The sequence below is a fragment of the Sinocyclocheilus rhinocerous genome, unplaced genomic scaffold, assembly GCF_001515625.1.
Source record: "Sinocyclocheilus rhinocerous isolate Xijiao unplaced genomic scaffold, SAMN03320098_v1.1 scaffold1046, whole genome shotgun sequence".
In the NCBI taxonomy this organism is placed as follows: Eukaryota; Metazoa; Chordata; class Actinopteri; order Cypriniformes; family Cyprinidae; genus Sinocyclocheilus; species Sinocyclocheilus rhinocerous.
Window position 1 is genome coordinate 510,093 of NW_015646218.1, and position 12,732 is coordinate 522,824.

The 12,732-nt window shown below is 37.9% G+C and overlaps 1 protein-coding gene across 1 annotated transcript in view; it reads right to left on the reverse strand.

Annotated features, from left to right (window-relative positions):
- Window positions 1–523: 523 nt before the first annotated feature.
- The window catches only part of LOC107707160 (hyaluronan synthase 2-like), a 15,946-nt gene continuing 3,737 nt past the window's right edge, over window positions 524–12,732 (reverse strand). Inside the window, exons 3-5 of the mRNA XM_016511077.1 lie at window positions 10,148–10,774; window positions 9,359–9,460; window positions 524–571 (exon numbers count right to left, since the gene is read on the reverse strand). Coding sequence (XP_016366563.1) covers window positions 524–571; window positions 9,359–9,460; window positions 10,148–10,774 — 777 coding nt within the window. The remainder of the gene's footprint in view (window positions 572–9,358; window positions 9,461–10,147; window positions 10,775–12,732) is intronic.

The following is a 12,732-nucleotide window of genomic DNA, read 5'->3' on the forward strand; positions in this document are numbered from 1 at the left end:
ACATTACAAGTTATGGATTCACGTGTCAAATCCTTTGTGCAACACTGTATGTGGAAATGGTGAAGAACGGAAAAAGGCGCATACCATGAAAATGGTATGAAAACCATATCACATTTATATGAAACCAACTTTGCACATGTTTTAGACTTGATTTCACCTTTTCTTTTTTTGTGAACATTCTTGTACATCATTGGCCCTCATATATATATATTTTAGCTCAGGCAGATAGACTAGAAAACTTCATTAAGTTGTACAAAAACCCTTTTGTGTGTTTGTTTCTTACAAACTGTGACCTCTGTCAAAGGACACATCCAGGATGCATCTTCTCTCCAGCCTCTGCCAACAATGCATCTTCTGTACACCAACATATGATGACCAGAAGTGGGTGGAAAGGTGGCAGTTCATGTACAAACTCTCTGGCAGCTGCAGTTCCCTCATTCCTTCTGTCCCACAAACAGAGAGGCAGTGTGTGACCCCTGCATTAACGGATCTGTCTGTACACTCCCAGTTACCTCATGCTCAACTAGCTGAAACTAGACAGGAAATCAGACTGTGCCAGTTTGAAGTGGTTCTGTATGTCACAAAAAGCCCATCATTTTGACATAATTTATATTTTTAATGATTTATAATGAATTTGTTGAGTTCATCTGGAATATACTATAAAATATGGCAAACAACAATCGAAAAGGAAAAGGACAACACACACACACACACACACACACACACACAGTGTCAGATAATTATATTGGTGAATTAAGTGATTTGGAGTCTGAGAACTGTCTTTTAATCACTTTAACCTAACATCACCTAAACTATTTGCAAACCAGGTGATAAGGCTATTCGGTTATTCAAAACATAAATCAGAGGGAGTTTCCAGGGAACTTTTTTGAGGTTGTACACTCCGGTTGCACTTTAAGCACCGCTTTAGCAAACATGTGAGCATACATGCATGTGAATGTGTAAACAGCTGAAATAATTGGATCCCGGTTCTTTCATCCGATGCCGACCTTCTCCACCCTTTGCTAATGACACGTCTGAAAAGTATGTTCAGATGATTATGAAATCACTTCAAAGGAAAACTTTGATGAACATGTGGATGTGAAAAAACTCGGAAACTGACACTTAACAGAGGCAAAATAAATATAGGCCTTAAAGAAAATATTAACAGAAATTAAAACTGATATTCTTGACATCACTGTGAATTATTTATTGGTGTACATTGTTTCATAGAAAAAAGTTTGGTTTTGTAATGTTTAATCAAAGTGTAATAATCTTGTTTTTTTCTCTGAAAAGTCTTTGCATTGAAGTAACTTCACATTACACAATCCAACAGATTCCCGCTCTATATGTTTTCTCATTGAATATTCTCTTTCACTTGGTAATGGGCCATTCTGTACATTTATGACAGTAAAATGTGTTGGAAAATTTACATTGACTTTAAAATTATCTATTTAAAATAGATTATGGCTGATTTAATTTATGTGTTCCCACAACTGAATGTCACTATACTATATTTAATCTAATTATGTGTAAAACAATTCTTGTTACAACTGCCAATTAATCAAACCTAAATGACTGCCAATCATTATAGGCTTTACTCATGCCAATACACATTCAATGATCAAACACTCAAAGTTAAAATGCCATTTCAGGATATACAGTTTAACGATCTGCAATCACATAAAGAAAGCAAGCGATATTGTGCAGTTCTCATATGCCATACATTTTCTCCTACCTTAGAACTTGTGTTTATTTAGCTCTATGTAATATAAATAGTTTTTGGTCTTGGTAATCAGTCTTGTTACATTTTGTGCTTTATGTCCAGCATGAACAAATGTTAAGGAAAGAAAAACTACGAGAGAGTCATCAGTTACTGAGTTTTCTCTCCCTGGCCATCACAGACATTGTACCTCCAGTCTACTTCACAGCAATATTCTGTCTGCGCTCTGTCAAGACATCTGTTTTTAATTTTCCACTTGCCAAAAGTGCAGTTAACCTGCATTTGACTGGTATTATTGTCTATGCATGGAGAGAGAATACTTCAAGGATGTATTCAATTTACAATGTAATAGAACAATGATTAATTGCGACAAATGAATCAGTTCTCAAAAATCAGACTGTTGTTAGATGTTCAGAGAAATGCCAGAGAAATAGTTTGAACAAGACAGACTTATTATTTTAGCGTGTCTTTTCTGTTCTAATGCAGTTCTAAAAGTCAGTTCAGTTCAGTTCTCATCAAATAGTGTCTGTGCAATCAAGTCAACAATGTTGCCAGAAACTGTATCCCCAAATAAGCAAACTAAAGGCAACAGTGGCAAGGAACCAAAACTCCATCGGTGACAGAAATGGAGGCAAAACAAAAACCTTGGGAGAAACCAAGCTCAGTCGGGGGGCCAGTTCTCCTCTGGTCAGACGAAACCAGCATTTAATTCCAGGCTGCAACACATGTCAGATTAAGCAGAGGACTCGTCTGGTTCTCATGGTCTTGTGCCGATGGCCAACGAGGTCTTCACAGGGGATCTCTCTCTATGGTTAGTCTAGTTGACATGGTCTCCGCTGACATTCAGAGCTGTAGAGGTCATCTATAGGTGCTGATTCACCATCTGGACTGGATACGGACTGGATCTGGGTGGCTACGGTGACCTCGGAATAAGAATAAACAGACTAATGTTAGCGTAGATGCCATTCTTCTTACGATGTAGCGAGTATATCTGGTGTTATGGGAAGTGTTCCCGGTTCCGGTTGGCCTAATTAATGTAGCCTAACAGTCCTTTAACAGATTTGAATTATAGAAAAGTGATTGTGTGTTATGTCTTTGCCAGGTTAAAGAGATGGTGTTACGTTCACCAGCTGGAGTGCCCATGAGCTCCTCCAGAGGGCACTCCACCCCAGACTGTTGTCACTCCCTCACTAACTACATTCCCCATAATCCTTTGCCTGGACTCTTGATCACTGATTGCAGTCACCTACTGTATGTCCAGTTACCTCCATCAGTCTCACCCTATTTAAAGCCTGGTTTTTCACTCATTCATTGCTCAATATTGTTAGCCTGTAGCGTTCCCTAGTTCCTGTGTCTTTCCGTGTTTTCATAGTTCCTTGTTTTCTTGCCTTGCCTTAGTGTTTTTGACCCTGGACTGTTTCCTTGTTTCCGATTGTTTGCTGCCTGCCCTGACCTTCGCCTGTTTTGTAGATTACTCTTTTGTCTCACCCTGGATTATACCTGTTTGCTGGGTGTGTGTGAGACCCTGCCTTGCCCACTCTTTTGAATAAATCCTGCACTTGGATCCACTACTGCGTTGTACCGCCTCCCAATGTTACAGATGGGTCCTTAATCTATATTTAAACTGAAAGAGTGTGTTTGCCTCCTGAACAAAGCTATATAGATTGTTCCAGAGTTTGGGCGATAACTAGGAAAAGGATCTGCCGCCCGCAGTTGATTTTGATATTCTAGGTATTATCAAATAACCAGAGTTTTGAGATCACAGCGGACGTGAAGGACAATAATGCGATAAGAGCTCACTCAAGTACTGAGGAGCTAAACCATTGGCTTTATGAGTAATTAGCAAGATTTTAAATGTATACAATGTTTAATAGGGAGCCAGTGCAGTGTTAAGTGTCAAGTTATGAATTGTTGTATAAAACTCTTATATTAGCATAGCAATAACCAATGTTTCAGTAACTTTCATTCGTGCTTATTGCTTTTGGACACTATGGCACAAGGTCATGCAATTTTGAAATTGTGCAGTTTTTTTCAATATTATGTAATGCACTTTTAGTATACTCCACATGCAAAGGGTTAATTCGTCTCTTCTTCACTGCAGGTAATCAAGACTGAATTATCCATGCTCATTGCTACATCTTGAAACTGTGCCTTCTTCCTTAAATCCCTTTGGCTCATGATACAAAACCTCGAACCTAAAAAGTTTGGGAGTGCCTCTTATAAAATCATATGTTTTGAATTTCAAAAGCTGCTCACAAACGTGTAAAAGAGATTGTGGTGTGTGCTCAGTCGTATGTAAGTGAGTGAACAGATGTTGCACAAATGACTAGATAATTTATGTAATATAAAGCACAATGCCGCATGGATTTCACAGCCAGTCCCAGCCCACACCCAGTCCCACAGGATCCAACAGAACAGCACTCCTATCTTGTGAGCACAGCAGTGTTAGTCATCTATTCTTCCAGTTGCAGGAAGTCCCCTGGTTTATTTAGCATCTTGAACGCAAAGTATCAAATAGCATCAAAATCAAACAACCAAACATTTGAAATAAATTTGCATCCTGATGCATCTTCAATCAAAGAACTGCAACACCCAATCACAAAATGATACACTCCAGGTTCTTGCATGTTCATTTCTAACATATTTTACCTCATATAAAGCCATTTATATGCCCAATATCAACTATATTGCTAGTTTATTTGTGGTCTGCTAATATAAATAGTTCAAAAGCAAAACAAAGGTTTCATGCCTCCGAGCAAAACACAGTAATGATGATCTTGAATTAAAGTTTTTAAATGAATTAGCTGAGTGACTGATTCAGGCTACGTTTACACTAGTACATTTTCGTTTTAAAACGCATAACTTTTGCTATGGTTACGCCTGTCATTTACACTACTCCAGCGTTTTCGACCCTCGAAAATGGAGACTTTCGAAAACGCTGCAGACCCCGTTTTTAGATGTTGCGTTTCAGTGTAAACGTCCCAAAACGGAGACTTTTGAAAACGATGGTGTGGCTGCCAACATTCACTCTGCGTATCCTTGACGACCGTGTAAACAATAGCATCATGCTCATTGTTGTACCTGCATGAATGGTCATGTTACATGCGTTTTCGGTTGTGTAGTGTTGATGGAGATTGTTTCTGAAATGCAGTGAAAACACAAGTGTTGACTAGGATTGTTTTCATTTTAAAACGCCGTTTTAAAACGAAAACGCACTAGTGTAAACAGGGCCTCAATGACTTACCCACGAAGATAGCCATTTATTTAGCTCCTGTGTGAATTTTTGCTTTTAACTGAATGATTCAGTGAATGATTCATTTGACTTTCTCATAAAGACAATCACTTATCGCCATTTACAGTGGAAAATTATATAACCTGCAGAAAGCATCGCTAAAAAGGTGAAGTCCAATGTGCATTTGGACTGTTATATTTCTGAACACTGCTTGACCAAGATGAAATTCAAGGATCAAGATTCTGCTATTTGTCCCCCCAAATCCACACAGAAAATGCAAAAGGTCCAGTTTCTGTCTGGGCCTAGTTGAGTGAATGATTCAATGATTCACTTGAGTGAATGATTCAATGACTTACTCATGAAGATTTGTTTGTCATTTATTTAATTCCTGAATGAATCTGTGAAACACTTTCGGAATGCTGCTTGACTAATCAATTTCACTTTTCCACAAATCCAAATCCAAAAAGTTTCAGCATCTGCCTGGACCTAAACATGGCAAATCTAGTCCATTCATCTTCTCTCTGAAGATACAAACTAGATGAGAACATTTCCCATGTGACTCACCACAATGTCAAAATTGTATCTGCTAATATGAACTGTGTAGGTAGAGGGCTGTGAGATTGTTTTGCATAGACACAAATATTAATATCAAAAGACATTATTTTTAGTGCAAAGATACTGAGCTGGGAATTTTTCTTCTTTTCACTATTTATTCACAACCTTTGACATGAGTTGGCTTGCAGATCTTGAAGTCTCCTAACAGATCTCATTCACATATTTGTCATCCGATGTTTGAAAAAGCCAGCTCATTTTAATCATCAGGCTCAGGGGAGACCCAACAGCAATCTGTGCTGTAAAGAGACCATTTGTTTTCTTCATTTATGAGAATTCAAGCTGGCATGATTTCTTCACAAACACACTGTGTTTTTGGTTTCTTTCTCCTTTTCTGCTCTGTTGTTGGCTCTGAAACTTGGACTGTATTTGTTGCATCTGGGATTAAGCCGTATTAAAGGACTTCAGATAAAAGTGGTTAAATAAAATATGGACAGTGATGCTTTACACAACAAATCTGGTATTGTTTCTGAAAAGGCTTTTATATTCTAGCTAAAGTGGACATTAAGTTTTCAACAAATGGCTCATTAACTTCATGCACCAAAAGTGCATTTTTATATCAAATGTAAATGTTTTCACTTTAAATGAGCAAAATATTGCACCAAATCATCACTGTGACATTACGACATACTCAGCGCATATCAACGCATGATTTGCAAATTCAGCTTGACCTGGGTTGCTCCTGGTGGAATATCTTTATTGTTCCTCTTAGACTGAGATTCGAGGAAGTGCTCACTCATTACATTTGTGTGTGTTCTATGTAAACGAAATGATGGTAAATCTCTTTTCTAGAGTAATTTTCAGAGTGGAAGCAGAACTCATCTCTTTTCATTCACACAGGGATGTTGAGTATGATGGATGAGGCTGTCAGACCCTGCTGCTAGAGGTTAATAAACATAAAGCGAAAGATTTGATTCAAAGACTCTGCAGTTTGCACTTCATACGCTGTTCTGGCAAGAGACTCACCCTGTGCAAAATTATACTCTTTCATTACTTTCTACTTTTTTGCTGTCTTTGCATCTGTCTTCTTGTAGAGAAATTCCCCCTCAAACAAACCTTGGTCCAAGTAATACACTTGTCTGGCTCTAACATCTGGATAAGTTGGTTTGTTGTTTGGTTCGCTGTGTTGGGTACTTTTCTGTAATCTGTATGAATGTGATTATGAGTAATGAGTGTGTTTTAAGGTACCTCCCTTCTTCAGTTTTGATACACGAAACATTTTATTGGATGCAGAAATAAAGGAGACTAGCTGAATAGAGCACTGAACAGATTCAATCTAGACACACAAAACAAAGGAAACCCAACAAATTAATCTGTACAGTATGATTTGTGCTGCTTGCATTTGAACCAGGAGTGCTGAATTACAATGTAAAACAACAACAACAACAACAACAAAACACTAGACATTAAATGTAATGTTATATAAAGTTATAAACGTTAGATAAAGTTAATAATGCTTGGAAAAATAATGAACTTAATTAGTAATTAGAAGTTTTTGCATTTTCATTTCTTTGTTTACTTACTATTTTGCAGTTGTAGCAGCTTACAACTTTCAGTAAAAAAGAAGTGCATATACAGTATCATATACTGCATTTACTGCACTGCTTTTCTATTACAATATACTCTGATTTTTAAAGTCAACCCAATAAGCAAAGCAGGTGAGCTGGATTAAAGAATCCATTTTTGTGAATTCAAATTTTTTTTAATTTTGACTCACCCCTTGTTTTCTGAAAAAAAAGAAAAAGAAAAAAAAATCAAGAATTTGGTGAAGTTTTGGCAATTGATTTTTTTTTTGTGGATTTAAAAAATAAAGCTTAAATGTGAAGTTTTTAATTTTCTTAACTCTTTTGTTAAAATGTGTGTATTATTTGAGCTGTAAAGCTATTCAAATGATATTTTTCATTTTAGTCATTTTCAGTCATTTTAGGTTGTATGGTGTTATGTTGTCATGGCAACAAAGTGAAAATTGCATATAAGTTTAACACATCATGTTAATATGCATGTTATGTCTATACTATATATTGGTAGAGTGATAATTTTAACATTTACTGATTGTCCCCATTCACATCCATTGTAAGAGTCTCACTGTAATGCAGATTTTTGTTTATTTATTTATTTGTTGTGACTTGACAATTAATTCAACTAACCATGCCAACTATTGCCTTTATTTTAGTTTTACTATAGTCTGTATGGATGTAAATTCTCACAAGTCTTACAGGAAGTTTCTGAGGCACCAGGTTTACAAAAGTGACCAATAAAGGTTGCATGTCCTAGTGAACCTTTGACCTGCCAGTTCCCCCCATGCAGCCTTTCAAATTACCTTTCCGTATGATACTTCCTGTCATGTGAGACAGATCAATGCAAGCAGAGCAGAGCTCCACACTGGGCCTATCGCTTAAAACCCATGACCTCATCTTGACATTGCAAATTTGATTCTTCTTGGTCCAATTAACACACCGATTGCTGAAATACCCAACAGATCTGGGTGATGTGAGAAATTCTTCAATAGGTAATACTGGAAGACTGCTGTCTCAGTGGAATATCCTTTAGGAATTTGCATGTTGCAAAGGGACCATTTGTCTTCATCACTGTGGATATTATCTGCCCAAACTTTCAGTTTAGGATGATTTATAACCATGTTGAATGGGCAGCCTGGGGTTTAAAGACTCCACGTGATGGGTTACACTGAGTTACGTGTCTCTGGTTTTATGATAGGTGGTCACCTCAGTCAACTTTTGGCCAATCCCCCACACATTCCATCCCTCTAAATTTAACCCCAATTACTTAATTTCACCAATTTTACCAATTGCACTTCTAATTGGGAAAGCACTTTCTTGTGCTGCAACCCTTGGTTGAAGTACAGAGGAACACTCTTGCCCTTATCAAAAACATTTGCTTGATCATTTCAGGATTAATTATCTTAAATCATGTTTGGGGATAAAATAAAACAAAAGTACACCAGGACGCCCAAGTCTGCATTTTGATGATGTGTGAGCAAAACTTTCAAAGGGTGAACAGAAACACCTCTCACCCTCAAAAACATGATTTTTTTTTTCACAGCCGTAGTCTGTTTTGATATCTTGCATGACTGAGTTATATTAATTTAAACAGAGTCATAAAGCTCCGTAGGATACAAAGAGTAGGCCAGAGAAGGAAAGGGGGCTCTCCAAGTTTTCAGAGCTAATGGTTCCTTATTCCCTTAAAGTAACTTCAAGACCTTTTAAACTTAAAAGACTTGAAAGATTTGAGTTCAATTTGGCCTCTACATTGAATTATGTATAACGTGCTAGCACTTTCAACTAAAATCTACTCAAGCACTCTAATTGTTTTATTAAAGAGACTACAATAACAGTAATGAAGGCTGTTTGGAATGTTGATTTTTACAGTATATGATTATTTAAAACCTCCCCAAGTTATATTTATTATTATTATTATTTATTTTAAGAATTCTCTATGTGAGTTTAGCAAAATATTGTGCTGTTCAAGATGCAAGTTGATCTTCATTTCACTAAAGATCTTCTCATGGATATGAGAGCATAGATGATGTTTGTCAAAAAGAATGACTGCAACTTGGCCACTGGTGAACATTTGTGACCACTTAATTTAGTTTGCATTGTATTAAAGGGGTCATCGGATGCAAAATTCACTTTTGTTGTTGTTTGAACATAAATGTGTGTTGGAAGTGTGTGTAAACATCCATCCTATAATGATAAAAATCCACCCACTGTTTTTTTTTAAATCCCGATTCTATAGAGTGATACAGTATGTTGTTAAAATTGCTAGAGAACACATACCTGTACATCTCCACCTACTCCTCCAACCATGGGATCTTCTTCCAGAACCTTCACCATCTCCACTGAGGAGGCCGGGTCCAACATGGTGTCTGAATCACATACCTGCATCCAGCATAATATAGGTACATCAAAAAAAGATAAGCACTGAAAAATATGAAAATGCCTGCAGTGATGCATTTTACATATGTTTGAACAAAATGTTCTCTGAGAAATTAAGTTGAACCAGTGTTTGCTCCACATGTACTGATGCATCACATTGTTCAACAAATTAAAAGATGCCTAATATCATCATTAATATGACGTGTTCCTTCGAAGAGATTTATCTTTGCTGCAAATATTATTCTTTTCCACCATCACATCTATTGTCCAGAAACCAGATTGTCTTTGTGTGATTGGTCGCAATAAAAATCCACTTGACCACACGTCACTTTCACTTAATGTATTTATGTGTCTTATGTATGTACATGTATTTATGTGACACGTTCCCTTGAGCTAAATAACCAATCGATGTCGTGTGTATGTGCTCCAAGATGGCATGGAAAATACCACTGATCTGTTCTGGAAGTGCCAGAAATAGCCTCGGGATATGCAAACGAATTCCCACAGAAGTACCTCAATGAACAGCATCAGTGTTATCTAGGAATGTACTTTCCTCACTCTCAGTGCACTACATGCTTCAGCCTAGCATCCACTTATGGAGTCACAAAAGCTTCTTTGTACAATTTGCCTGTGTTGCCCCCGTGTACTTAGCTAGGCAATGCTTGAGCTGCCTGAGAGAGATAGACTCACCTGTACGTAGTCGACACTTCTTCCCAGGGCTTTGAAGGGGGTGTACATGACCTCCCTCTTCCCACCCCACTTCTGCATGATGCACACACACTTATTGTTGAGAACCAGGCGAGAAACGTGCTGCAAGCTCTCGGCGTACGATTCTTCGGTTTCCTCTGGTCCTTTCTGGTGATAGTTGCTTTTCCAAATGTATGTGGATGCCTTGTCCCGGCCCATGATGTCCCGAAAGATCTCCATCATGTAGCTGTCATCATCATTGTTCCCGTCGATAACCATAATGACCTTTATCCCAGGGTAGGTGAGCCTCTTCACTGATATTAAACATTTTCTCAGGTAGTTGGGGTCTTCCTGATAGGCTGCGATGCAAAGGGCCAGTGACTTGTTAAGTTTGATCGGTGTTTCCAGGGAACGTTTCATGTTCCTATGTTCCAGTAGAGCAAAAAAACTCTGGATGATGAGGTGAATGACTAGAATTGCCCCATAAAGACCAAAGGACAAGTAGTTGCCTGCAGTCGTTATTAGCTTATACCCCATGATATAAGCAGTAGAGATTCCCACAAGCAGCAAAATGCCGAACAGTGTCGTCCCAACAATCCTCAAGTAGGTGATCACTTTATCACATCTCATCTGAAAAAAAAAAATAGGATATCATGTGTATATATCATGATTTGCCACTATTGGACCAAAGAAGTTCTCCTGTGGAACATAAAAGAAGATATTTTGAAAAATCAGAAGAACTGAAAATGTATTTTATTTTTTGTCCATGAAAGTCAGAAGGCCAAATGTTGTTTTGGATTCAGCTGACTATTGTATAGACAAAAACTGTTCTTCAAAATATCTTCTTTTGTGTTTCGCAGAGGAACTGAAGTGTGGAATGACATAAGGCAGAACCATCCCTTTCAGAACAACTTCATGGACAGCACTCATAAATAAAATCAAAGTGGATGTGTGGACAGCTTTGTGGTGACGATGACAGTTTTTTGCTCGAATGGATGCATAGAATACATGCATCTATTCTTGCCGCATAACCGTCAGTATATTTCAGACAGCATAATATTTCTACCTCTTGCCTCCTCTTCTGAATATCTGAGCAGTCTTCATGACCATTTGTTTAAAGTTTCCTAACTAATGCAGTTCTCCATCTGCTTGGCAGACGTGACTATGCAGCACCACCCTCTGACATCATCTGTTTATATCTTCGTGGGAACGCATGAACAGTGAAATTTAGATTTCAGAGGGCTCTACTAAATACCCTCTGTCTTATTACTGCTGAAGACGGCCATTGTATTAATGATGCCGTCTTGTTTTATCGGCGTTCACGACTCAAATCTAGTTTTATCTTTAATATTGTTCCTCTAGGTTCAAATTATTAAGCAGTTCTGGCCTGAGAGGGAGGTTGATCTGATGGACTACAGCACAGTGTGAGTCTAACGTCATCCTGCATGTTTACGTGGCCCTCTGGACCCTCCAAACCCCACCTTATCCACATAGACACGTGCAAGCCTGTTGGATTAATAGAAGCATGTGGTGTTAATGTCTCAAACGCCTGTACTGCTCTCGGGGTATACCCAAACCTGCTTTCATGTCTTGTTTAAACTCTAGATGACGGCTCATTTGAAAGTGCTAAGACTGCTGACAAGACAAAAAGTAGCCCACACCTAAAAGGACACTAACACTAATCACAGTCGTACAGGATATCTGAAGCATTGCTGTCTTTGTCAGTGAATTCATTTCGCATGTTTACACAAATTGGTACAGGCTTTGTGTCTCTAAGGATAAATGTGCAGGGTTTACATGTGCAGATTGACTCATCTCGTTGTGAATAGGGGGATGCGCCCCATTAGATAATCCCGTAGATGAAATGGTCCTGTGTGAAACATTTGCCATCCATAGATTTTGTCTGACTGAATGAAATATGGTAATTTGGGCCGTTCACACCAAGGACGATAACTATAAGGTTATTCTATGTGAACAGGGAAGCCCAAACTGCAAAAATAACGATAACGACACAGAGTAACAATATTGTTGGAATCACTTTCAGATCAACTTTAGTGAGCTTGAGCATTTAATATGACAAAACTCCATCACGCACTAAAAATAAACAATGTTATCATCCCTTGATGTGAATGCTAATATAGTTATCGTTATCTTTGTTGTTATGGTTCTAGAATAGCAGTTAAATATATGATGTTTTTGTTTGCATTACTAGTTGCCTGTATGTATATTAGCTTGTGTATATTATCTGGCTGTGATCCAACAGAGCAGGGAGGAGATAAAAAGCGTCGAGGATCACTGAGAGTTGAATCATCCTCAGTGGGGAACACTACACTGTAACTCCAGCTTTGAAGGTGGATGAAATATTGCAGTGCAGGAAAAGTATATTCGCATAAACCAAAGTGGACCCACGCCTGTAACGCCCCCTGAACACCACCAGAAAATGAGTTTGCTTATTTTATATATATAATCTAATAATTGTAATCTAATTATGCATGTGTTTAAAAAGGCTACTGAAACATACATATACTTGTATGTTACAAGAGTACATGCTGTTGTTGTGACTTTCTTTGGGTGGAACAAGCCACCGG